Source organism: Thermobia domestica, chromosome 5 (genome assembly GCF_964235325.1).
Source record: "Thermobia domestica chromosome 5, izTheDome1.hap1.1, whole genome shotgun sequence".
Classification (NCBI taxonomy): Eukaryota; Metazoa; Arthropoda; class Insecta; order Zygentoma; family Lepismatidae; genus Thermobia; species Thermobia domestica.
In genome coordinates, this window is record NC_137458.1 from 161,030,068 (window position 1) to 161,057,122 (window position 27,055).

The window sequence follows — 27,055 nt, forward strand, 5'->3', positions numbered from 1 at the left end:
AAAATAAAATTAAGACAATATAAAGAAAAATAACACTGGAAATACTTCTTCGTCATGTAATTGTAATATGGTGCCGTACTTACAAACTTGTGTATATGAAAACACAGTGCACAACGTAAAACAGAATGTTGTTGCCTAATGGCAATAATTTATGTAAAACCATACGTAGTTATTTTTAAAAGTAAAAGAACAGAATGGTAACGAAGTGAAAAGTATTTAAAACTTGAAGTAGAATAAAGAGATATGTAAATTTGTTAAGAACAGAAACTATTAAAAAGAAACGAAAAAAGAAAACAAAGTTGTAGTAGTAAATAGAATAACTTGAACAAATGACTGAAAGTAGATAAATACCAAAACAAAACAAATACATTCAATAGAAGGAAATAGGAATATAAATCCACAACAAGCTGAAAGGTAATGAAAACAATTGACAGGTGAAGGTAAATGAATTATGAAAACAAGCAGAAACACAAACCAAGTTTAGTGGAAACAAGGTAATTAAGATCAGTAATATATTATAATAAACACTCGGAATTAATGGCAAAATGCCATTCATTAAATGCCATATATTGCAATTTTCATAATATTTCTTGAAAGAGTGCAATTTCATAATTTAGAAGAAATGGGGCTATTGTCATTTTCTCTTCCACTGCTCTTTATCCATGCATGAATGACAGTATACCAAAGATTTCTCTCGCTCTTATTTGGCCAAGCGATTGCAGTGTCAGATAATAGCTGCACTCTCTTAGCGTTGGAATGTGGCAAGTGAAGAGGGGATGCTAGTGCGTCTTCAGTTCTTGGAATTTTGAATGATAAAGATAAACGAAGATACTTACTTTAAAGAAATAACAAGATATAGGCAGTTATTGTGAGTCATTGATGTGCGTGACACATAGCTGCTGTTGGTGTACATTTCAGTGCATTAAGATCCCAAAAGTAGACCTTTCTTGGAAAGAGAAAATTGAAACATTTGTGAGTGAGTTTGGGTGTAGTGTGTTTTCAACAGATGGTTCCGTATTGTTTTGCAAATTATGTGAAACTGGATGTATTTTCCACTGATATGCGTTACACACCATATAAGTACTGCAAACACAAATCTTTAAAGATACACAAATGAACTTGTGGAAAGGTTCAGAATCTTCTTGGAACATTTAGGAATGCCTCTTCGCGTACTAATGGTTTGCGAATGATCTATATGAAGCTCTAATTAACGCGGACATTTCTATATGGAAATTAGGAAATGTTTCCTTTAGAAACTTTTTCTAGAAAAACACAAAACAGAAAGTTTCCAGTGAATCATGTTTGAGAAAGACTTACGTTGCGATAGCGCGTACAACAAAACTGTTGACGATATTCGTAAAGGCATTGCTGATAAAAATATATGGATTTCAAATTGATCAAACATTCAATATTCTAGGCCGTTCCATTGCTAATGTTGTAAGTGAAGTTTTAGGAAGGGGGAAGCACATAAGATCAGAAGTCCGGGAAAAGTAAATAGTAAGCGCAGCAAAAGCCTTCAAGGTTCTATTCTCAAATATGCTGCATGTCACTTACCTGGCACACGCACTACATAGAATTTTAGAAGAAGTACGTTCTCATTTTCCCTTCGTTGATCTTCTCGCGTCAAATATAAAAAAGGTATCTCTAAAAGCACCCTTACAAACCAGTGCTTTTCGTGAATTAGCTCCTGAACTTTCGCTGTCGCTTCGTCATGGAGTACGTGAATTACAGCTGTTCTCCAATATACTAAGAACTTTAAATCCATAAAAATTCATTCTTACTTTTGATGAGGATGATGCGTCTTCAATTAAGATTGCTCAAAGCTTGCTTAGGAAGGATTCATTGAAAAGGACCTAGCTTTCATTGCACATCTTTTGCAAAGTCGCTAGATGCTATCACCAAGGTTAAAGAAGACTGTCTAGTTCTATGAAAATCTTCAATGATACTTTCAATGATATGAGTACTGTATTTGGTAACAAGAGTGCACACATTCGGCGAAATATGATCGTGATGTAAGCTAACCCATTTTTAGAAAAATCTAAGAATATTGCTAGTTGTGGAAGATGATGCTGATGTAACTGTTAACAGTTACGTGAATCCTTTCATAATTACTTGATTCCAGTATGTTTTAGTGACATTTGTAGATGTGGAAAGATCATTTTCACATCTAAAGCGAATTCTTTCTGACAGAAGACAATGTGTTTCGTGTAAAAATCTTAAGAAATTGTTAATTTCAAGAAACAAAAATATCAAGTAACTTTCTTAAATGAAAATAAACTGCTAGTGTGGTGTGAAACAACTTCATTCTTGTGTTTCTTGTGCTTTGAATGTTTTCCAAACTGCTAACAGAACTGCGTGTGATAGTGTTTTTTTTTCATTTATCGTTTTGTTTTATTGTTTCCACTGAAGAATGATAATTGAATTGAATTGATTTTAGTTTAGCGTCCCTTTCAGCAGCGAGGCTATATGAGACGTGGACCTACTGATTAACGTGGAATCCGAACCACATGAGCTTCCGCCGGGAATCGAACCCGGGTCTCCCACGCCAAAGGCGCGTACGCTAACCGCTTAGCCACGGAGGAGCTCTGAAGAATGATAAATGGATTGTTGGATGTCATCTCTTATGAGTTGTGAAATTTGCAAGTTTTCAGAAATTTTAAATTGCAAGTACTAATCGAAAAATGAGACATGTTATTTCTTGGGATCCATATTTTTTATTCAATAGGAAACCAATTATATGCTATCATAGCTTTGATATATTTTAGTACCTATTTTTTCTCAAAAGCCCCTATTTGTTTATTTTGTTTTCCAATTTTTGGGTTTTTATTTCGAAATTTTGCAAGCCATTTTGGGGTTTTTAGTTTACAATCAATTCCGGGCTCTAATCATATATATTATACTATATATAATAATATATGATCAAATATATTATTATACTATCACTGACAAGCTACTTGCCATAAATTAAACATTTAAATGCACTTCAACACCGTCTCCTAAACTCTTTATTTTAACGTAAGAATTACAATAAATAATACGGAATGATTAAGAAATACTAATAACAAAGTAGCGAGTAAACAGCAATAATTAAAATAATAAAATGTGGAATTGAAGAAAAACTTTAGTAAAAGAGGGAGCACAAAAATGGTATAATTAAGAGAACAAAAATATCAAAGAAAAACATTGTGAAAACTACATTATAAAGTGGAAAGAGGAGGAGAAATTTACAAATATATTATGTCTTTATATTGAATGAAGTAGATGATTCCCGCATGTTCCTATTATCATTGTAGATTCAAGAATCTATATTTTGTGGTAGCTGTCCTGAACCGACTGTTCCAAGGAATGGAGATGTTGCTGTGTCTGGAGATGGTATAAACAGTGTTGCTACTTACACGTGTAAGGTAGGATTTTCTGTAAAAGGGGAGCCGCAGCGCCAATGCATGAAACATGGGCAATGGAGTGGTCAACAACCTACATGCATTCGTAAGTATGTAAGTGGCTGAAGATGATACAGTTTAGAACAAAGTAATGTTTACATTAATAGAACGGGTGAAGTTTTCAGTTTACATAATGTTATTTAATTTTGCAAAATTTAATTTGCCATGTATAAAGCAATATAAATATGTTTCTTTACACAAAGATACTTATCATCCAAGAAATTTACTAAGTTTGTTAATAATTTGACTACAAACAGAATATATTTGTGTTATTTGTCATTAATTGATAATTGCTTCTGCTTTTGTAGTATTACTTCTACGTAAAGTAACATATGTAAAGATTCTTTCTCTTAAATATATTATTACTTAGAAGATAATTATCCGAGTTAATATTTCCAGTGCTATAATTAAAAGAATGAAATAAATAAATAATATACGTATTCCAATTATTATGTAGCTGCAAGTATTTAAGAAGTTTAAAATTAGTTCAAAGTATATCTACCAGTACAGTTAAAACGTATTATCTCCTATTTTAGGATTAAACTGTGGGTTCCCAGGCTATTTTGTAAATGGAAAAATTCAAGGTCGTTCTTACTATTTTGGAGACAAGATATACTACCAGTGTAATTCCGGATATCGTCTGAATGGACCAAGCATAAGAGTCTGTGAAGGATCTGGAAACTGGAGTGGGCAGACACCAGTATGTGAAGGTGATATAAGATGACATAGAAAATCTGGTATTGAAGATAACACTCTTGTCACTAAATGTTCTAGCACGATAGGGCTGTTCAAATTTAATGCTATCACACTGCACTAAATTTCTGTATAACTGAGTAAGAGATAGTTCGAAAGCTGATGAACTGCATTCTTTCTTGATATTGAGATATAACTATCCTGTCCAAAGCTAATGAAAGGTTTGTTAAGGTGATCGACAATGAATTTCAAATTTTCATTAATGCATTACAGAAATATAACTTGTACATTCTTACAACCTAATCTAAACAATGCAGTATCTTTCTTTATCTTTTATTATGATTATATAAATAAAATAGAAGTTAGTTCAAGAAATGATTTATATATTCAACGTAGTATTCGCGGAAATTTGTTTAATAGAATGAATAAAATTTTGCTTTTCATCTACCTTTGGTTTGCTTTCACTAAAGTATTAATAGTTCATGAGCGACTTAAGATGTTCATCATTAACGTTTAACTACCATCAAATATTGTTGAATAACTGTTTTGATTATATAAGGCACTATCAAGTGAAACCCATCCGGAATCATTGAGAGTAATATATTACTACAAATTAATGACAGTAAATAATAAATAGAAACAGAATGATTATAAATAAACGCAAGCAGAGTTAGCAATATGTAAACAAGAAATCACTCATATTGTTCAAGGAGAAAAAGCCACTCTGGACATTTCGACACGCATGACATTGTTGGGTACCACCATCGGAAAGAAAGATAGAGATTGCTGCTTAAACTTATCCAGTAATGCAGCTGAGTTCAACATCGTTGTGGAACTGTTTGTCCTTCAGAAAGTTCATCAGCGGCTCCAACACATGATAGTCACAAACTGAGAAGTATTGCTAACGCCTGCACGATTTTTGCAACATAAGTATGTACATTATCGTGCAGAATAATGACACCTCAAGAAAACATGCAGCGATGCACTTCCTTAATGGTTCAATGGTTCGATGCACTTCCGCGATCAATTTGTAGCGCCGCATATCATTGTAGTTTTGATTCTTTACACTTCAGGAATATCTAGTAATTCTGATCAAAAAATGCCGTTAATATCACTTTGCTTGCAGACGGTTGAGTCTTAGATTTTTGTTTTGCTGAGCTTGGATCTTCCATAACACATTGAAGCTTTACTAAACAGCTCAAAATGAGGGTATAATGTCTCTTCATCGTTAGAAAGTTCCCTCCGACGTAGGTGTTGCGGATATAAACCCTTACAGTGTTTTTTTCTCTTCATCGGTACTTGCGCGCAGTGAAACGAATAATTTAATTCGGACGGGTTTCAGTTAATCATGCCTTATAATTTTAAATTTAATATACGTATAAGAACTTAATTATTACTTTAACATTAGATCTAAATCAAAACTTTTAACTCCTGTAAAGACAGTGAGAGGATCACACAAACTATTTTCATGTACGAGGTATGGATTGACAGCGTTAGTCACCGTTACCTGTTAAGATGTTAACGGATTGTCTCCATTAGCGAACTCGCCCGAGATAATTGCTCTAGCTATCTATTGCAGAAATCAGAAAATAAAAATTCGAATCCATTCAAGAGTTATCGTGCAAAGTAACAGGCAGGCGGACGGACGCACTAACATCACAATATCGTGTCTCACGTGCGTGATCCTAATAAAGTTCAGTGTTAAAATTTAAAATTTATGTCAATGAAAGTTATTATTGGCATTGAAACATTGCAGTTTTCATAAAATCAAACCAAGCGTGGATGGAAAATTAAAATTCTTTATTTCTTTCATTATAAGTAATGATTTGTTCAGTTTTGTTTTAAATACACTGTTTTTAATTTCTTTTTTTAAAATCAGAAATCTCATGTGAACCCCTGGAACCTCCTTCTCACGGTGAAGTGAAATATGATAGATCAGTCTATAAACGCGGTGACAAAATTGAAGTTTCCTGCAACGAAGGATATATATTAGATGGACTGAAATATCTGACTTGCCTTGATGAAGGGCATTGGGATGATGTAATACCTGCGTGTCAACCTGTACGTTGCAATGAACCACCTAGGTGAGATTCATTTTAAATATAACAAGATAGAAAAATAAGTTTACTCAACCCTCCTGCGTTACAGCTCATGAAGGACTATAGCTGGGCAAGTACAGTAGGTAGTCATCCCCTAACTGCCTCGTGATACTGTATGGCACAGAAAATTATGTGCTGCCAAAATATATTTAAATATTTTCTCGTATAGACATGAAAACATTTTGTTATTTATGAGTTTAAGTCACAAAACAGAAAATAGTGTGGCACAAAATAAAGAAAATAATGTTCTACCGAAAACGTAACTGCCCCAAAAACTACTTTTTGTTCGGGGATTTAAATTTAGAAATAAATAAATGCTTTCATGTCTAGTTTGCATTTCAACTTGTTACACCCAAATAAATTTCATCATTTTCTCGTAATAACGTTTCCAAAATTTCCTCAGCCACTGCTACACTCTGTATATTAATTAGGATTTCGAATTTCAAATTATGGAGATCAAGTACAATTTTAAATATTATTGCATGTTGAAGTCGAAAAGGATAGAGAAACAAGGACAAGAAAAGAGCCTAGTTTTGGAATTCTAGATCTACAAAAAGTTATTTCTCGTTATCTTCTATCGCTTGCTCTGATACCTGTCGATAAGCAGACAATCCAATAAGGCTTTCCATACTTATGCTTAGCTTAATTTGGAAGTCTAAAATTATGACCACAGGATGCGATAACATTTTCTGTTTGAGTACATTCGATGAAAGAAATTTGATATATTTCTCCTAAAAATAATTATTCGTTTAAGTTTTAGCTTCCTCAGTTCGCACTTCGCACTATGGAATCTTGTTATAGGATAGAAATGGAATGATAAGTGTACGAACTGAAAGTGAGTTCTAAGTACTCGGCTATTCTGATGATCTGAACTTTGTAGTTCAGAACAATAAGTAATAGAAAAAAGAAAAATATTAGACTATTGTCTCCTCTACCCAGAGGTGAATTATGTTGTTCCATAGCTACTGCCCCTCAATGACTAGCTCTATGCTATTTTATTGATTAGAACAGCAAGATCCAGATTTCTTGTTCTGTAAGAAATGTCTTACTTTGTAAAACTTCCAGTTAGTCTTATATAATCCATACGTAGTTACTATTCTGTAATGTATGATGTAGGTATGTTACCAAAAATAATTGTGCTTTGAGTAGGAAAGTAGGTAATACAACGAAAGTGAGTTCTAAGTAATAACATGTCGCTGTGTATTTCGATACTGATAATGTTTACCAATATCAAAATGTTACCGAAGCAAATGAACTAAAATTGAAGGAATGCTACAATTACATGTAATACGTATGTACATATGAGAAGCTAATAAGATCATGATTATTCCGATGAAATAAGAGATACTCTTTAGTTTTAATTTAATACTCGACACTTCGTAAAAAAAAAAAAAAAAAAAAAAAAAAAAAAAAAAAAAAAAACAGAAGCTCGATACCTTGCCTTAAGAGGATAGAGTATCATAAGTTTGTTGAAGGTAGATAATCAAAAGAAAGATCAAAGCAATTAGATGTTACGATATAGGTACATTCACTCTTGATTTATGAAAATGGATCCTTTATTTGCTTACAGATAGGGAAAATGTTTCTGATAATGTGACCAGAAGAACAAAATTTTATGTAAAAAGTAAAGCATTAGATTATATACTGTAAACATATTCGCTGATTATAATACAGGGTGTTTCAAAATGAATATCGAGGTTTTAAGACTTTGTAGTATTTATTACAAATGCACGGATGCGCATACAATGTTTCTTCTGTCTGCCGCTAGAAAACGCTACTAACGAAGATGGCGACTAGTGAGCAGAAAACATTTTGTGTTTTACATTTTGCAAAAACTGAATCTGTAGTTACAGGGCGACGTACTTTCCGTATTTACTTCAATTGCAATCCACCAAATGATAATAATATACGTAGATGGTATCATCATATTGAAAACAATGGCTGTCTGTGCAAAGGGAAGAGTACGGGACGTCCAAAAGTGACTGAAGAACATGTTGAATGAGTAAGATAGTCTTTCACGCGTAGCCCCAAGAAATCAATTCGGAAGGCTACTCGTGAATTAGCAATTCCAGTGACGTGTGTGTGGAAAATTTTAAAGAGATTGACGATTTTAAGAAAGAATGTTGAAGCAGTCGTTGCAACAATTACTCCAAACACACTGATCAAGGTTTGGGAGTGCCTCGCCTATCGACTCGATGTGTGCCGTGTGACGAATGATGCTCACATTGAACACTTGAGCAAAAACTATTTGAGTTGCTCTTATTTGATGTATTATTTATAATTGTACGTTAAATGAAATAAATACTACGAAGCCTTAAAACTCTGATATTAATTTTAAAACACCCTGTACTTAGAAGGCCATTTAATTTTAACATCTGAAAATGTGAATATTTTGAAAGTGCGAAGCTGATTATTGTTCAAAATGATTACTTGTTCAAAAATGAAGAGAGAGAACTTCCGTAATTCTTAAACTATTTTTGTCTAGCTTATTTGGATTCATATGTATTTTCTGTGATGTTATATACTTTTCATGGCTGACTGCTGTGTATGTATATAGGACATACAATTTTGAGATATATTAAAATATACTACAAAAATCATTTGGATAATTCATTATAATTGCTGAAGCAAAATTAAGTTTTATTTCACAACTATAATTACAATATAGTAAAGTGATTCATAAAATTGAAATAAAATAGAAAGACACACAGGTATATTAATTACGGGTATGCCTGTTTAATACAGAATTAAAATTTTATAGTTATTCAGTTGTACAATAAGAATAGTTACATTTCTTTATTTTCTTGGAAGTACATTATTGTGTATTACTTGATTTTTCTCATTATTTACGCACTGTACTTACAATCTTGATTTGTAAATTTGAATAATAAATTACTTCGGTTTAGTTTTCTACTTTCGTACAGTTTAAATTGAATTTGATTATTGTTAAACTATATAACTAATTATAGTAAGTTCGATTAACAAGTTTATTTCTTCTGATTATCATTTTATTTATTTATTTATTTATTTAATTATTTTTTGTAAAAATACATCAACTATAAAGGTATATTTTACTATATACCTTCTGCTTTTAAATCAGTAATGGTCTAAAATTCATGTTTCATATTTAATCAATCATACTAATTAATACTTCATATTTAAAATTATTATTTTGAAACTACTTTTTTTCAGCATTCTGAATGGCTTCATCTTACATGGGAATGCAAGCAATGAGGTTGAACCTGGAGAAATTCTCACATTTGGCTGTCGAAGAGGTTTTCGTATTGTAGGCTCTCCAAGTATAATATGTGGTCATGATGGAAAATGGGAAGGGAAAGTGCCGAAGTGTCAACTAGTATCTTGTGGACCCCCTCCAGAAGTATTAAATGCTAGCATAGAAGGACATGCTTTTTCTGTGAACAGTGCAGTGACGTATACGTGTACCCAAGGATTTGTTTTACGAGGACTAAGTGCAAAAACTTGTGAGGAGAATGGACAATGGAGTTCAAATGACATCGAATGTGTCCCTGTAAAGTGTGATGAGCCAGACTCTATTCCTAATGGAAATAAGTCTGTTGAAGGATATAGTTTAGGTAGCAAAGCTATCTATAGTTGTCGAAAAGGGTATACGTTAATAGGATCATCTGTTCGGATTTGTTCAGAAAATGGTGCATGGGACCCTAAAGAATCTCCTAAGTGCGTAAATGTCACTTGTAACGTGCCCCAGGAAATTCCTCACGGATCCATACTTGGTGGTGATTCATGGAAAGCAGGCACAGTTATTCGATATACTTGTAATGAAGGTTACATTCTTGTAGGCCCACTTGACAATCAGTGTTTGGATAGTGGAATGTGGAGCAACGGATATCCTGAATGCCAGCCTGTAAAATGCCCTCCTCCGGAAGATGCTCCTCATGGATATTATATAGTGAACATTTTAGAGGCGAATGCTTTGGCTGAGACAGAAAGGCGTGATGAAGAGGAGGTGCTAAGAATAGCTGAGAAAACGTTTAACGTTAACACCGAAGTTGAATATTTCTGTGATGAAGGTTATAAGTTAGTGGGAGAAACAAAGAGGTATTGCCTGAGCTCTCAAACATGGAGTGGTGTGTTGCCACTCTGTAAGGAAATTACATGTCCCTCGTTAAGTGGTATCAATAATGGACATGTTATGCCTTCTGGTTTTACATTTGGTAGCGTAGTCAAGTACGAATGTAATTTTGGTTTTGAACTACAAGGACCATTTGAAAGAAATTGCACAGAAAATGAGACATGGAGTGGTTTCGAACCCACCTGTGAAGTTGTACAATGTCCTGAACCGACGTCGATAGGGAATGGGAGTATAATATTAACATCTCTAGACTTCAAATCTGTCGTGTATTATGAATGTGATGAAGGTTATATATTAAAAGGTAGTGGACAGCGCACATGTAACCATGACGGGAAGTGGTCAGGATTTGAACCACATTGTGTTTATGCAGGGTGTGATGCTCCGCAAGATATTGAAAATGGATATGTAACATATGATGAAAATAGTTTAACACTGGGATCCATAGTTACATATGGATGCAATAATGGTTATAAATTAGTTGGCAAGGAATTCCAAGTGTGTAGTCAAAATGGAGAGTGGAAAGGGAGAAGACCTGTCTGTGTAAGCTTGCAATGTCCTCCAATTTATTCAATATCTAACGGAAAGGTTTTTGCAAACGGATTTTTCAGAGGAGCAAAGATACGTTTCAAATGTAATGCTGGACATTATTTGAGCGGATCACCTTCTTTAACATGTTTAGAAAAAGGTTGGGACAAGAATATTCCAAAGTGTATAAAATATACTTGTCCTATTCCTGGAGGAATTGCAAATGGAAAAGTAATAGGTACTTCCTTTCAATTTGAAGATAAAATTGAAATTGGTTGCAATGATGGGTTTCAATTAGTTGGCAAAAAGATTCAAACTTGTCTAGCAAATGGTTCTTGGTCTGGACCTCTGCCTTTTTGTATACCAGTTTCTTGCAGATCTTTAGCAACAACTAGATCTAGATTTAGGGAGAACCAATCTACGTTGTATTATCACTGTACAAATGGATACAATCCTTCACTTGAAACATACTTAAAATGTAAAGTCATTACAGATTGGAGTTATTCTGAACCAATCTGCAAATCTGTAGATTGCCCGGTACCTCCTCCAATTGATCATGGAGTTTATAATTCGAATGCAAATGAAAATTATTTAGTAAATAGTTGGATAGAATATAAGTGTGATTACGGATATTGGACACCTGATAATACAGTATTAACTTGCCAACCTAATGGACAATGGAGTCATTCTCCTCCGAAATGCATTCCTATACAATGCCCGAAGCTACGTCCTTTAGAAAATGGTGAAATAATAGGATATAACGGTTCTCATGTTGGAAGTTCAGTGAAGTTTATCTGCAATCCCGGTTTTACCCTGGTAGGGCGTGAAATTACATTCTGTACAGAAAATGGCGACTGGAAATTCAGTCAACCTTCTTGCGAACCTATCCGCTGCAATACACCAGAAAAAGTACTTAATGGTCGTGAAGTATTTTATGATCTATCAATTGGATCGCAAGTTCATTATTATTGCAACGAGGGTTTTCTGATGATAGGTAAAAATTATAGAACTTGCAGTTCAACTGGTAATTGGATTGGTGAAACTCCAGTTTGTCAGCCAGTCACTTGTGGTGAACCACCTCAAATTCAAAACGGTTTTGTAATTGAAACTGTATTCCAAGCAGGCGACAATGCAACATATTATTGTGAGCAAGGATACAATATTAAAGGATCTGCCAATATTACCTGCTTGTCCAACGGACAATGGTTAATACACTCAATCCCTTTCTGTGAACCACTAAGCTGCAGCTCACCAGCAGAGATCAACCATGGATCATGGGAATTAACTAAGAAACGACATCATGATCCTAATAAAGTTATGAACTATTTTCTGCAAAACAATATTTACCTTGAAACTTATAAAGATAGAAATACGAGCAATTTTTGGTTTCAATTTGGTGATATTATAGAGTATAATTGCAGAAAGGGATACAGGTTGGTTGGCTCTGCGACATTGTATTGCACACAAAACGGTGAGTGGAGTTCTGAACCACCTTCTTGTTCTAGAGTTTCTTGCGAAAAGCCGTCTTTATTAAGTCATGGTGAAATAATAGGAAATGACTTTCGTTACGACTCCGAAATAAACTATAAATGCAATAATGGATATCAATTGATTGGTCCTCATTCCCGTAAATGCTTGGAGAATGGTTTATGGTCATCGAGTAAACCGTATTGTCGACCAGTTAGATGTAGGTCAATTGGCAGATTTGAGAATGGATTTACAAACATCTCCGGATATCAACTTGGTGCGACGGTTTTTTATAGTTGCAATAATGGGTATGTGCTTGAAGGAAATCCTTCTAGAAAATGTCTTTCTTCTGGGTTATGGTCTGGAAGAGATCCTAAGTGTATATTAATGTTATGTCCAGAACCTGAAATTCCTTCAAATGGTAAAATATTATCAGTAAACAGAACATTGGGTGGGACAGTATATTTTTCTTGTGATAATGGATTTGAGCTACAAGGATCATCGATGGCTATCTGTTTGGACAATCAATACTGGACTCATCCACCTCCAGTATGTCTCCCTTTAGTGTGCCAAAACCCTTTTACCCCTCGAAATGGAGTAGTGATTGTACCATCGTTGTCTGTTGGGTCAACAGCGAGATATTACTGTACCGAAGGTTATAAACTAGAAGGTCCAGCTATTCGGACTTGTTTGTCTAATAATCAGTGGAGTGGAATAGAACCTACATGTGTTCCACACTTTTGTCAAATATTAAACATTCCCAATAGTTCCCAGATTAAACAATCATTCGCATCAGGAGCTATCGTTAACATATCTTGTGATACGGGTTTCCGTTTGGTGGGAGTTTCAACGTTGACATGCACTGACAATCTTCAATGGGATCCTCGTGAGTTACCAAGATGTGAGCGTGTATATTGTGGTCAACCAGAAAATGTCCCATATGGCTATTATGAAGGAGATTCATTTCACTATTTGGATACCATAAAATTGCAGTGTCAACGAGGCTACGTATTAAAAGTACGTATATGTAATAATAATAGTAATAAAATGAAATAGATTAGAATAGAACGTAGTTAAGATTTACGCATTTTTACATTTATAGATTATATTACATGTAAATTTTTAACACATTAACTGCTCTATGAGTAGATTTTAACCCACGCTAGTTTTGATCCCGGGACCCCGCGAACTAAATATAACTCACATATACATCTTCGTCTTGGGTACCTTGTGGTGCGTAGGTGACTCACGTTACTATCCTCTTACATTTATGTAATTTGGTGGATGTCCTCACGGACATTTAACAATTAAAAAGAAAAAATATTGAAGTAGAGATCGTTTTGTTCTTAAAGTTCTTAATTTTATTTTCATAATGAAACACGGTGGGCCCCAGGAAGAGATTCTTTTCATTGTGTGGCAGTCAATGTGTTAAGAATAAGTAAAATGATGTACAATCATGAAGTAAGATATTAACAATTTTATCTATTTATATCAAGTTCACACTTTTATTAGACGATTTGACATTCGTCTTTTCATGTTGACATTATTCACAACAAAATAATTAAGCTCGAAAACTTAGAAAGACATATTTTTAAAGAAATTCTCTAATAAACAATAATGTATTTAATATGTCAAGAATGCAATATCTTAGATATGTAGAGTTTCAGATTATAAGTTGTATCACCTATGCAAGAAAGAAAATCAGTTTAGCTTGATACCAAAATGGAAGCTTTACTACAGATCTTGACGTCCAACGCGACGTTGATACCCCGAAATTTTAATCCACTAACAAAAATTCAATATTATTAGCACCTATTAACCATTCTTTTAATGCTTTGATACTAGCATTCTACTTAAAGGAAAACAAAATGTGACCGAAACAAACGCTTTTTATTACTAATCTGCGCTGCAGTTTTGGCAATATATAATTGCCTGTATTAGACACATTATCTGAAAGTTAGTAGTTCCAAAACTAGAATGAGAAGTATTCTAATATATTATATGCATAAAGTCATTATATTCAAAATTAACTTACATAAGTATAAGCATATTCTCCACGTCTGATATCATTAGAAATATTGGATATGAGGATAGACTGGGGCAGAGAATGACTCTGAAACAAAGTGAGAAAAACCTGAAACAAGTAGGAGGTAGAAAAATGGCGATTTAATTCTTTTCTTTTCATGGAAACGGTAATGAATAGATGGCAAATACCAAGTGTTCATCAAAAAACTTCTTCAATTTAAACGATCCACGATTATTCCTTTTAGGCTAAAGGATTTATTATTGAAAGTGAATTATAACAAAAGAATTGATAAAATGAAAATATGGAACGAAATGAGAGAACTCGATTAAACCCACAGACAAATCACAAATACCCATAGCCTACAGTCGAACCTGGAATTCTTCGCACGGGAGCTGAGCTCTCTATCACTAATCTACTGAGGAAAGAAAACATTGTAAACAATTACAGAAGGCTCCTCTTGTTCAAATAATTGACTTTGAATCACTTACCTGGCTAACAAATCTCCTATCTCTACCACCAATCATGTTTGATGTGACGGCCACGGGCCCGAACAATCTCTGGCAGCGTAGTTTCCCACTAGAAGAAACTCCTATGTAAAATGCAAAGGGGAATGCCTTGCCATACCGCTTTGGTAACTTTACGAAGACCCTACAAAGTGCGAGGATGGGTTTGAGGAAATGCTTGTTTAAGGAGTCCAAACTCACAGACAGTCAGTGGTTTAGGGGATTTCACAGAAATAGATGAAAATGAAATCTTTTGAATTCCTATCTTTTCTGCCTTTCTTGTGTAGAACGCATGGGATGATCGAGAGGTACAGCTGAAGGCCTTGGTCATGTGGATCTCAACATTTGTGTATTGTCACCGTATAGGTATATGTGTGTCTCATATAGAGGATTCATGACGTTCTCTTGGAAGTAAACTGCGTAAACCTTGGTGTTAGTCGACGAGTGGCAGCGTTCTCCTACTGCAATATCACATTACCACCAGAAATCTCTTGGATAACGTTTCCTTGTACTACAGCACAAAGTCAGAACGACTCTTGTGGTCTATTTGACAATAGAAAATGGATCAAACTCTGGGTCTCATCTAGGTACAGCCACTCTTCATCGAGAGTATACTCTGATTTTCAAGTGTCCCCTGCGACGTATGTATCATACAGTTTTCTGATGTTTAGGAATATCCCTTGGATGAGGCACTCTATGAGGAGGTGTTCGCGCAGTTTGTGACGCGCTTCCTATGAGAGGTTCTTCCGAATGATGTTGGAAACTGTGCCTTTTGAGATATTGAGTCCTTATGTTGGGGGATTGTCCTGTGTCACTGCTATCTTAATGGCGCGCACTGTGTTGGGGTTCTCCTAGATTGGAGCTAGAGCCTGTTCTTCTAACAATTTCTCGCTGACCACCTATCGCAGAGGCCTATTGAGCACATCGTCAAATGACGAGTCCAGCACCAGTTTTGCAGACGATTAAACCCTCTTTTTTTTTCACCGTTTCACTATTGTTGAGTGGCTATAAAGGACAGCGGGAAGTCCACAAATGAACCCCTTCCAGAAAGCTGTAACTCTTACCTTCATCGATCCATGGATTGTACTATTTTCAAAATGGGCCTTAATGTAGCCAGCAATGTGTAGAGACATAACAGCTTTTAAATGCGTCGTTCGGGCAAGCGTGTGAAAGTCGACCATTTTTCATCATAGGCAGCATTCTGTAATATAACTGTTTATCAATAGAGTTCTGTCACCTGTATTTGACATCAAATTGTATTTTTTCAAGTAACAGTCGCATGATAGGTTCAAGTATTTACTTATTTCCCTTCAATGCTTGGATATTTTCGTTAAATATCTATGACTGTAGGTCATAATCACTGTGAAAACAACACTTTTTAGATACAAAATCTCGAACATAGAGGGCAAATAAACATGTATCAACATTTATAAATTTCTATTTCATAAAACTTCAAGTCTTCTTTTCTCAATCTACGTTATGCCAAATGATTTGAATATGAACACTAATTAAAATCTGGCATTGCAACAAGGTTATTATTCTGTTCAAGTTTCTGTCAATGCAGATTTCAAGCAGGGTTATAATTGTTAAGGAATGTGTAATGCACTGATAGAAATGATTTCATTAAAAAAAAAATTACAATCCGTGTAATTTGGGTTCCTGTCACCACTACATAGTGCATCCTCAGGTTAAGGATCGAGGAGAAAGTCTCTAGATATAAATGTTAGTTTCAAATATATTGAAAAAACAGTCGCGAACAGACAATAGGGGGTGGTTCTCCAGCTTGGGAATTTGGCGTGAGGCTAACAACCAAAAAAAAAAAGCACTTGTTCAGAAACATTCACACAAACCTCGGACCAGGGCTGATAACTTGACACGACCTCGGTAACGTAAAATGGACATGAGATTTGGAACATGGAATATAAGAAGTCTTTAGAGGGCAGGCTTGTTAAATCTGTAACAAATGAGTTAAATAAATAAAGGATGGATCCAGTAGGAGCTCAGAAAGTTAGATGGGAAGGAAATTTTACGTTCTTTTATGGAGAAGGAAATAAAAATCACCAACTATAAACAGGGGTTTTCGTTCAAAAACGAACAATATTAGCAATTAAACGGGTTTGTATTTGTTAATGATAGACTTTCTTTTATTACTCTTAAGGGTTGGTGGTGTGATTGTATATTTTAAATGTACATACGCCAACAGAAAATAAAGATAACGATATAAAAGACAGTTTTTACGAAGATGTAGAACTGGTATTTGACCATCTCTTGCGATATTATGTGAAAATTCTATTAGAGGATTTCAAGTGCGAAGGTAGGACTAGAGGATATTTTCAAACCGATTATAGGGAATAAAAGTCTGCATAAGTAAGGTAGTGACAGCAGCGTTAGACTCATGAACTTTGCAACAGCCAAACACATTATCATAAAGAGTACAAAATTCTCACATCGCGACGTTCATAAATATACTTGCGCCTCATCATATGGAAAACCACAATCAAATTTATCACGCTTCAATAAATAGAAGACGGTCTAGTATAATTGATGTTCGGTCTCTCAGAGGAGCTGACTGTGACACTGATCACTACCTGATACCAGCTATGATAAGAAAAAGATTCTCGTTGAATAAAAGAAATATTTAACATCTAAAGTGGAGAGTTTTAATTTAAAGAAATTAGTGGAGAACCAGGTAGGAGGGGAATGCCAGATTGAAGCGTCGAATATATTCTCGGCTTTAGAGGTTTGGAGCGCACTAGTGTTGAGTATAGCTGGGTTGAAATAAGGGATAGCATTAAAATTTCAACAAAAGAAAAACTGAGACACGTGGAAATATATAGGAACAAATCATGGTTCGACCAGGAATGCACTAAACTAACAGAGAAGAGAAAACAGGCAAAACTGCGATGGCTACAAAATCCGAACGAAATAACTACATAAAATTTCGTCGACACCAGGCGGGAAACTTCCAAAACTTTTAGAACAAAGAAATGTGATTTTTTGAAAGCTACAATTAATGAACTTGAAGATAATAGAAAAAACAAAAACATCATGAAAATGTATAAGAGCATCAGGGAATTTAAGGAAGGATATCAACTTCGTGCTTCTCGTATATTGAAGAAAACCGACGGAACAATTCTCACTGATACAGATAGCATCTCTAAAACTTAGAAATATTTCTTTCACGATTTGCTTAACACGCAGCCAAAAACTAATGTTCGTGGAGAAAGGGAAATGCACACATCAGAAACGTATATTCCAGAACATAACCGAACAGAAATATCAATCACTATAAAGAAATTAAAGAAATATAAATCTATGGGTGTAGAAATCCCGGTTGATTTAATTTAACTAGAGGGTAAAAATGTTGGAACAAGATACACAAACTCATTCTCCTTATGTGGATCAAGAAGGAATTGCCTCAAGAATCAATCATTGTTCTAATTCACAATAAAAAGAAGAAGAAGAAAAAACTAATTCTAATAATTATCGAGGCATTTGTCTTCTGTGAAATCCCATAAAATTCTCTCAAACATTCTATTAGTAAGATTGACCTTATACGTAGATGAAATTATTGGAGATTATCAGTGCGGATTTAGTCGAAATCGATCAACTTTCGACCAGATATTTACCATTCGACAGACACTGGAAAAGAAGTGGGAATACAATACCCCGTTACATGAATTATTTATTGATCTTAGAAAGGTCTACGACTAACTTAGGAGGGAAACATTGTACGACATTCTTACAGAATTTGGAATTTAAAATATCAAATAATACTTTCGACAGAATAGATACTTTCAAATATCTAGGATCAATATTAACAGACCACAACAATATTCACGAAGAAATTAAATGTCGACTAAAAGCACGGAATTCGTGTTATTATTCAGTTCAAAATCTTTTGTCATTGCGAATTCTATCGAGGAATTTAAAGCTTAAAACATATAAAACAATACTCGTATCTGTTGTCCTGTATTGTTGCAAAACATAGTCGTTTACTCTGAGGGAAGAACGTAGAATGTAAGTATTCGAGAACAAGATCGTGAGACGAGTATTCGGACCCGAGAGGAACGGGAATGGGGAATCGTGGAAACTTCATAACGAGGAGCTGCTTAATTTATACCGTTTACCAAACATTGTTAGGTTCATCAAGTCTAGGAAGGTCAGGTGGGCAAGTCATGTAGCCAGGATGGAAGAAAGTAGGAACACTTTCAAAGTTTTAGCTGGAAGACTAATCGGATAACGACCATTAGGAAAACCTAGGTGTAGGTGGGAGGACAATATTAAGATGGGACTCGCAGAAACAGGAATACAAAGTAGCAACTGGAGAGCTTTTGGGAACGCGCCATTAAATCTATGGGTTCCATAGGCCATAGAGTTAGTTAGTAATCGATTTACAATAATTTTCATGTTAATAGCATCAAACGTAAGCACATTTAGACATTCCAGTCTTCATATTACTTTCTGAAATGAAAATTTGATGTATGGAATTGTTACATGGAATGATACATTCGTGATTTTTCTCGATCATTGAATGCACCTTCTGTTTAAAGAAATAAAATAAAATTTAAAAACACCTTCCTTGAAATATTTATTGTGATTTGCGATGTATTAATTTAAAGCTCTATATAATGCTGCTTCAAAGTATACTATTAGAATAGAATCATTGCGTAGTATATTTATTGCAGAGAAAACTATATTGCAGAAATTGAAGTGTCAAAAATGATAATTCAATCAATAGAATCGGAAAATAGAGGGAAAAACAATAGTCATTGACTCCGATGAACGATCACTTGTAGGAATTAGAAAAGTGGATATTAATCGAGAGTGGCTGTGTAGTCAGTAAGGGTTAACACTTATAAAATCGAATTCGAGCAACTTAAGTTTATAGACCTCTTTACAAATAATTGTTCAAAAAATAATATTCTTTCATTGATCATCTCTTCATCATTTTACAAAAGATTTACTGAGTGTCGTATATGGAATTGACAGAAATTGGCTATACATATAGTTTATTTCTTTTTGTGTAAAAATCGTCATCCAATACCTTGTAAACTCATATTCTATTAAATTTATCAATTTTTATAAGATAAACTTTGTTTCATGGCTTATCGGGAAGCATGAGAGCCGGAGAGAATGGAGACAAGCAAACAGCACAAATAGTTAAGATTCAAGGAGCTTGAACGAGAGAGATGGATGTGCTCTCGTTCCGACCAGTACAAATCTTTTCAAAAGAGCATAGAGAAAGAATTTTAATTTTAATTATTAAAGAAAGAATTTTAATTTTAATTATTAAAGAAAGAATTTTAATTTTTCAATCTGCTGTAATGCCAGCTTATAGTTCTGTACGACATCACGTAAGTTTATATTTTGTTATTTTTTAATCATTTATTGTTTATTTTGTCATCTGCGGAAGTTCCGTATAAATGTCTTTCGATGCCCTGTAATCAATTTGACCTATAAATAGTCAAGGAGCTAATATTTGAAAGCTCTAAAAACGAAATTGCACAACGCACACTACATCTAAGGTTTGATATCACAGTTTGGTAGAATGCACGATACATAAACACCCAAGGTGGTATGTCACGTCAAATTGTGGTATCCCTAAGTTTTTGGGTGTCATTTTGTGTTTTTACCACGTGACTTCGTTCACATTCGGGAGGACTTAGCTTAAAATGTGCATAATTCCGGTTAGAATGCAGTGATTTAAATAACTTTGGCACCAAATGAAAGACAATGAAATGCTCTACTACATTTGATGCCAACAAGTTCCGAACGTTACCGAAGTCACGTGATCACGACCCAAAATGGCGCCCACCTGGCGCCCTCGGCACGATTTGACGTTACACCTAATTTTTAACACCACAGTTTGGTAGAATATGATATATTGAACACCCTGAGTAGTAGGTCACGTCAAATTGTGTTATCGCTAATTTTATGAACGCCATTTTTGTTTTTTATTACGTGATTCTGTCACGTTCGGGAGTCGTTGGGTTAAAATAGCTCTGGTTAGAATGGAGCGATTTAAATAATCTTGACAACAAATGAGAGGTAATGAAATGCATTACATAAAAGATTTCAATATTTTATGATATTATCTACCTTTACACGTTAAATTTCACCACTTGCACTAGACCTACACTTCTACTGTACTACTCATAACTTCTTAAATGTCAACCTCATCGCTACCTGAGTCATTTAAACGTCCATATATGTGTGTATGTAGGTTTTGGCATTCCTCACTTGCCATACAAGAACATGCTTCCGTACCCAAAAGATTTTGCACCATGCATGAGCAGTCTCTCCTTACACAACGTGGTTTGAAACAGTGATACACTGTAAGTTGAGTTAGTTCATTTGGTGTTGACTCTTTTATCATCCACACTAGTTTAGAACAACATTGTAATGGCGCCAGACGTGTTCTTCAAGTGATGGGAGATCTTGACTTGAAACTAATGCCTTCTTCCAGGTGCAAGATTGATATAAAGTTAACCAAGAAAGTTCTTTCGCTTTTTCAGCCAATACATTCGAACATCAATATGTCACCTAACACCTACCTAGAAGATCAAAAATAGTTCCCATCAGTATCGATGACCTTCTGCCAACGTTCTGGAAAGCCATGGATTCCATTGCGGTAGAACTTGGTAGGCCGTGAAGCGAAGAAGGCTTCAAGTACATTTTGCACCTCTGCTAGGGTTTTGAACTGGTGTCCTCTAAGGTGGTTGTCCAAGGAATGGAACAGGTGATAATCGGACGGTGCAATGTCCGGGTAGTATGGCGAATGCAATAGTGTTTCCTATCTAATCCGTAGAATGGTGACCTGAGTCATCCTAGCCCTGTGGTGCTTAACGATGTCCTGTAATCCATTTGAGATTCAGAAGTGGTGGCTCCAGAGTTTTGAGTTTTTCTTGAATACTGCTCAACTGCTGACAGTACACAGTTGCATTGATGTTCTGGCCATCTAGTAGCAGTTCCCGATGCACGATTCCTCGACAGTCCACCAAATACACAGAGGACCTTCTTCTCGTGCAGTGCTGGTTTCGGCTCTTTTGAAACGGTTCATGGGATGTTAACCAATGATGACGATGCCGTGGAGCTTCGCACAGGACACAACATGTCAACACCCTGTCCAGAAATGACTCCTTCCTCAGATGAGACAGCAAAGAAACACAAGTGTCTACTCACGTTGCCTTCTGGACCGGAGTCAAATCACGTGGAACCCATCAGACCCAACTTGTAGTGCTTCCAAAGTTGATGGAGGTACTGTCGAATGGTTTCTCCACTCACACTGAATTGTAGTCCCAGTTCCTCACATGTCTGGCCACTGTTCGCCTCAATTGCTTCCTGAAGATCTTGATTTTGTACATGCGTTGGTTCTCTGGCACGTGGTGCATCTTCGAGTGTTTCGTCACCGTCCTTTAACTTACTAAATCACCGCTGCACTGTTCGTGTAGTCACGACACCCTCACCAAAGGCCTGGGATATCTTCCGCCCCGCTGCAGCGATGTTTGACTCCAGTTTGAATTCATGCAGTATACCCGCCCTTATAACGCTCTGTGGAGGTCCCATGTTCACTCTATCCTTACAGAAGTTCAAGGTGTAACTGAACTGCCACATCCAGGTAGTATGTTGAATATACTCACATCAACAACTGACCCTCGCCTTATCTCCATTCGCATTCAACTCACGGTGTGAGAGCCACTTGAACACAGACCTCTACAAAAAGCGACTAAACTTTCTTGGTTACCTTTATTCAGTTTGTACGCTTAAGGTGTTGCAGCAGACTGTCTGGGTTTGAAGGCAGTAGCTCATTTTTCTGTCCTTTTTGGCAGAATAATAGATATAGTAAAACATCAGTTTTGAGGCTAGCCTTCTCAATTTTGTGTACAACTTACACACGGATGATTCACAGCATTTTGAAGGGTCTTTTCTTTCCAATTTCTGTGAATGTCCATGGAAGGATAATAATGAATCGCATACTCTAAGACCCAAATCAACAGCTCCCGATCGCTCCATTCTAACCGGAGTTATGCGTATTTTAACCCAACGGCTCCCGAATGTGACTGAAGTCAAGTGATCAAAACACAAAATAATGTTCGTAAAATTAGTGATACTATAATTTGACTTGACATACTACCCAGAGTGTTCATATATACCACATTCTACCAAACTGTGGTGTCAATCTTTAGATGTAACGTCAAATTGTGGCATCATTAACTTTATGGGCGCCATTTTGGGTCGTGATTACGTGATTTCGGTAACGTTCGGGACTTGTTGGCTTTAAATGTAGTAAAGCATTTCATTGTCTTTCATTTGGTGCCAAAGTTATTTAAATCGCTACATTCTAACCGGAATTATGCACATTTTAAGCCAACGACTCCCGAATGTGACAAAGTCACGTGATAAAATCGCAAAATGTCATCAAAAAATTAATAATAGACCCCTACCACAATTTGACGTGACATACTATCTAGGGTGTTTATATATAACCCATTCTACCAAACTTTGGTGTCAAACCTTAGATGTAGCGCTGCTTGATCTAAACTTTTTTTTTTTAAAAAAAAAAAGTTATTCGCTCCTTGACTAAAAGTTTTCACATTCTGATCTTCTTAAACTTAATGTACACATTTGGAATTAACTTCTTAAGTTAATTCCTGGTTTTCAAAGTTTGATTCACATGTTACATGTGCTTCTCATTGTGAGTGAAACAAACTTCCTGGCTTGCTCCTAGTAATAATGTTTTGTGTTAAACACTTTAGTAAGGTAGTTGAATTAAACTACTTTTACTCCAAAGTAGAAGTGGGACCATATTTGTGATTTTCAGTGAATTCCTTTGGTTATTAGCAAATCACGTTGTTTAAGCATGAGGCTAATAAAAACTAGTCTTTAGTGTGTAATTAGGAATGGGATGACTATGTGCAGGAAGTAATTTGAAAAAGATGTGCAGAATGCTTTGAATTTTTGTTATGAAAAATAAGATATAATGGTTGTTGACAGTTTCTGTAACGCGAATTTGCTTACTGAAAATAGTAAATTACTACTGTTTCAGATGCAGTGTTTACTATCTCGTTCCATTGTTTTTATTTTTCACTATAAGAGAAATTATTTCGTCTCTGCCCTGACATTTTTCAGTATGCTCAGGCATTCTCAGATTTATTAAATATCCAGAGAAAAATAGAGGGATTCCGAATTATTTTAAACAAAAGTCATTATCGCAAAATTTGTATGAATAATTTTTGACTTACTTTTGAAACGTGAAAATGATTTCCGAGGTATAAAATTTTCTTAGAATTGAGATTAAATAATTACTAAAAATAAATATTTTAGCATGTAACAAATAAGATCTAAATTCTGAAAACTTCAAATGTTTTGATGTTGTTTTGTAAATAGCAATAGAATAAAATATGTATTTGCTACTAGAAACCCATCTATTACAGAATTCAGACGCTTTTCTTTTGGTAACGATGCACAAACTGGTGGATATTATTGATGATTACTAATGTTACATAGCATCTCTGTATTATTTTCTAATTGAAACAGAGAAGAAATATAAAGAGTTCATATATATATATATATATAATTTCATTTTAGGGAAGCAGTGAACGGCAATGTAGCGAGTCAGGTGTGTGGACCGGTGAACCTCCACAGTGTTTTAAGGTATTGTTCCGCTTAAGATAATGAATAGAGTAGATTATTATAATTTGTAAACTTGTAGTATCCTAATTATTTCATTGATAATTCATATTAACTTTACTGATTAAATATTAGAGATGATTATTTTTATTCTGGTAGATAAAATTGTGCTTGATTACAGCATTACAATTAATCCTGACATCAATTAGTTCATGTACTTTTTAAATTGGTTTTATTTCCTCAATCTATTCACCAAATCCTAAACTATCCTTATGACTTAATTTAGTACACTACTAGTCCGTACATTGTGAATTCCTTTCTCCTAATTATACACTTGTAAGAGCTATTGTATGTATTATTAGTCTTTTACAATCTCCTTGAGTTCTTCTTGAGTCCACATGTGTAACTTCTTTTGTTCTTTCATAATCCTCTCTTTCGTTATCCTCAGTAGACCTAGTCTTACCATAAATACTGTCCAAAGTTTTAAGTACATTGACACAAAATTGTTAGAAATATTTTAATATCCTAATAACATGATACCTTTGCCATAATTCACCTATCTGCTTTTGGTATGCCGCTATTTACAGAACCCGCAAAAAAAAAAAAAAAAAAAAAAAATGCTAAATCTATCTACAGTTGCAAATTGAAAGCAGATAGATGAGTTGCGATAACGGTATCACATGCAAAATCGTATTGTCTAGTTCACTACGTTTCTGCTTTTCGAATATTTTTATTTGTTTTGGAGATATTACAGAAAAACTCTAAAATTAGCGGTAGTTTAATTTCGCTGTAGTGAAGACCCTTAAGTTCAACTTCTCTCAATCCCATTTGATGTATTTTTATTGAATTTCTACTATGTCATTACGTGTATTCTGTTGTATTACAGCTTAATATGTGCTAGTTTCAAAACCATCAAAAATATATTATGTACGAATGTTTTAATCAGAATAATGTATTAACTTTGTAGAAGCGATGCGGTGCTGTTCCACTAGTCCCACATGCTACGAACCGAATTAAATACTACAGCAATTTCCAGGAAGCCATTTACCAGTGTGAGAAAGGATACGTGATGGTTGGACGGGATCGCATTTACTGCCGTGAAGGACAATGGGAACAAGTAAGGTATTTGTGATAATGAATTGTCGTTTGTATGTCTTGAGGTAAAAATGATATTGTATTTTGTTTCGCCTTGTGCAATTATATTAAATGCCAGTGACAGTCATTTTTTAATATTTCTTAATCTCGACAAAGTTTACTAGAACCGTAATCTAGTAGGTGTAATTGTACCATTGCTTTATCAACAGAATCCGCAATTATATTTTGTAAAAATTAACTAGTGTAAAAACACGAAAGGTACAATATTTTCTAAAGGTATGAAAGGTACCATATATACCAGCAGATTGCGGAATAGAGTCGAGATTCGTGTTAGCTTTCAGCTAATTTTCCATCGTGATACTAAATTTTAAAAAAATCTTGAATCAAGTGTATTTGCACAATAATACGAAGGAAAAAACAATGCAAACACATAATATCATCGCACAGAAACAAACGATCGTTATCTTCTTGACTTCTATCTCACGTGGACAAAAGAGCTGCTATTTCAAGAACTCTAAGTTATTGTGAACAGGCTTCCTTCCAGACAATTTTGTCTGGAGAGCCAAAATCAAAGTGCGAGAGCGCTGCATTGTGACACTATTTGCTAAGGACGCAGTCTTCACAACAGTGACATATAATTGGAATTCACTTTAATTCACTTTATCACAGCTCGAAGGAGGGAAGGGGGCAAAGCCCTCCAGATGTATGCCTGGAGGAAACGCTGGTTGTGTGTTATTTTGTACCACATTTTGTGAAAAGCGTTGAATATGAAAGATAAAAATAACAGAAACTGCATTTGTGCTCCAGAGTGGATTAATTCAAATAATCTACCTTTCAAATTAGAACGAGTAAAACAGAAATGTAAGGAATACGTCGAATATACTCTTTTGTAACATTAAGAGTTGTAGGTGTTGGGATAGCTTAGTCCTTGATGTAATCGAACAGGGTGGAATATAGCGGATATAATTATGGAGGACAATTGTTTGGACTTCCAGATCCTTATCCATAACCTACCCAATAGACAGTTCTGACCGGACGCTTATAGTTTGCATGAGCACACTCTTGATGAAATCATATATTGGCATGAGCTCGAAATAGGATATCACTTCACATTTGTAGTAACATCTGCAAATCAAGGATGCAGCTTATGTATTCCCACTAAAGGGTTTACCGAAGAAACGTTGACTAATAACATGAGTAGCAAAAATTCCATACAGTATATTCAGTGCCCAATGAAGCTGATGGATATGTTATCTCTGTCAGAGAGGATTTTTCGCAAACTAGTTATGTATGCCTGTTGACTTATTAGTAAATGATTATTCATCGCTAATCAACTTGATGCATAGAAAGCTGTTTTGTCTCTACACACGGTTTCGACCGATGTCCGAAACCGCATTCTCGCCCGAAAATTAGTTCTTGGTTTAATATTTGCAATACGGGTGAAAATGTTATGTCGTAACATA

General features: G+C 35.0%; 1 protein-coding gene across 5 annotated transcripts in view; it reads left to right on the top strand.

Annotated features, from left to right (window-relative positions):
* Positions 1 to 27,055, top strand: part of LOC145686217 (sushi, von Willebrand factor type A, EGF and pentraxin domain-containing protein 1-like) — a 290,964-nt gene that overhangs the window by 226,565 nt on the left and 37,344 nt on the right. For 4 of the 5 annotated variants that reach the window (XM_081759275.1, XM_081759276.1, XM_081759274.1 and 1 more), the window contains exons 29-34: positions 3,294 to 3,486; positions 3,977 to 4,150; positions 6,013 to 6,217; positions 9,425 to 13,352; positions 24,456 to 24,521; positions 25,465 to 25,619. In XM_081759275.1, coding sequence (XP_081615401.1) covers positions 3,294 to 3,486; positions 3,977 to 4,150; positions 6,013 to 6,217; positions 9,425 to 13,352; positions 24,456 to 24,521; positions 25,465 to 25,619 — 4,721 coding nt within the window. The remainder of the gene's footprint in view (positions 1 to 3,293; positions 3,487 to 3,976; positions 4,151 to 6,012; positions 6,218 to 9,424; positions 13,353 to 24,455; positions 24,522 to 25,464; positions 25,620 to 27,055) is intronic. The other variant, XM_081759278.1, reaches the window with a different exon arrangement.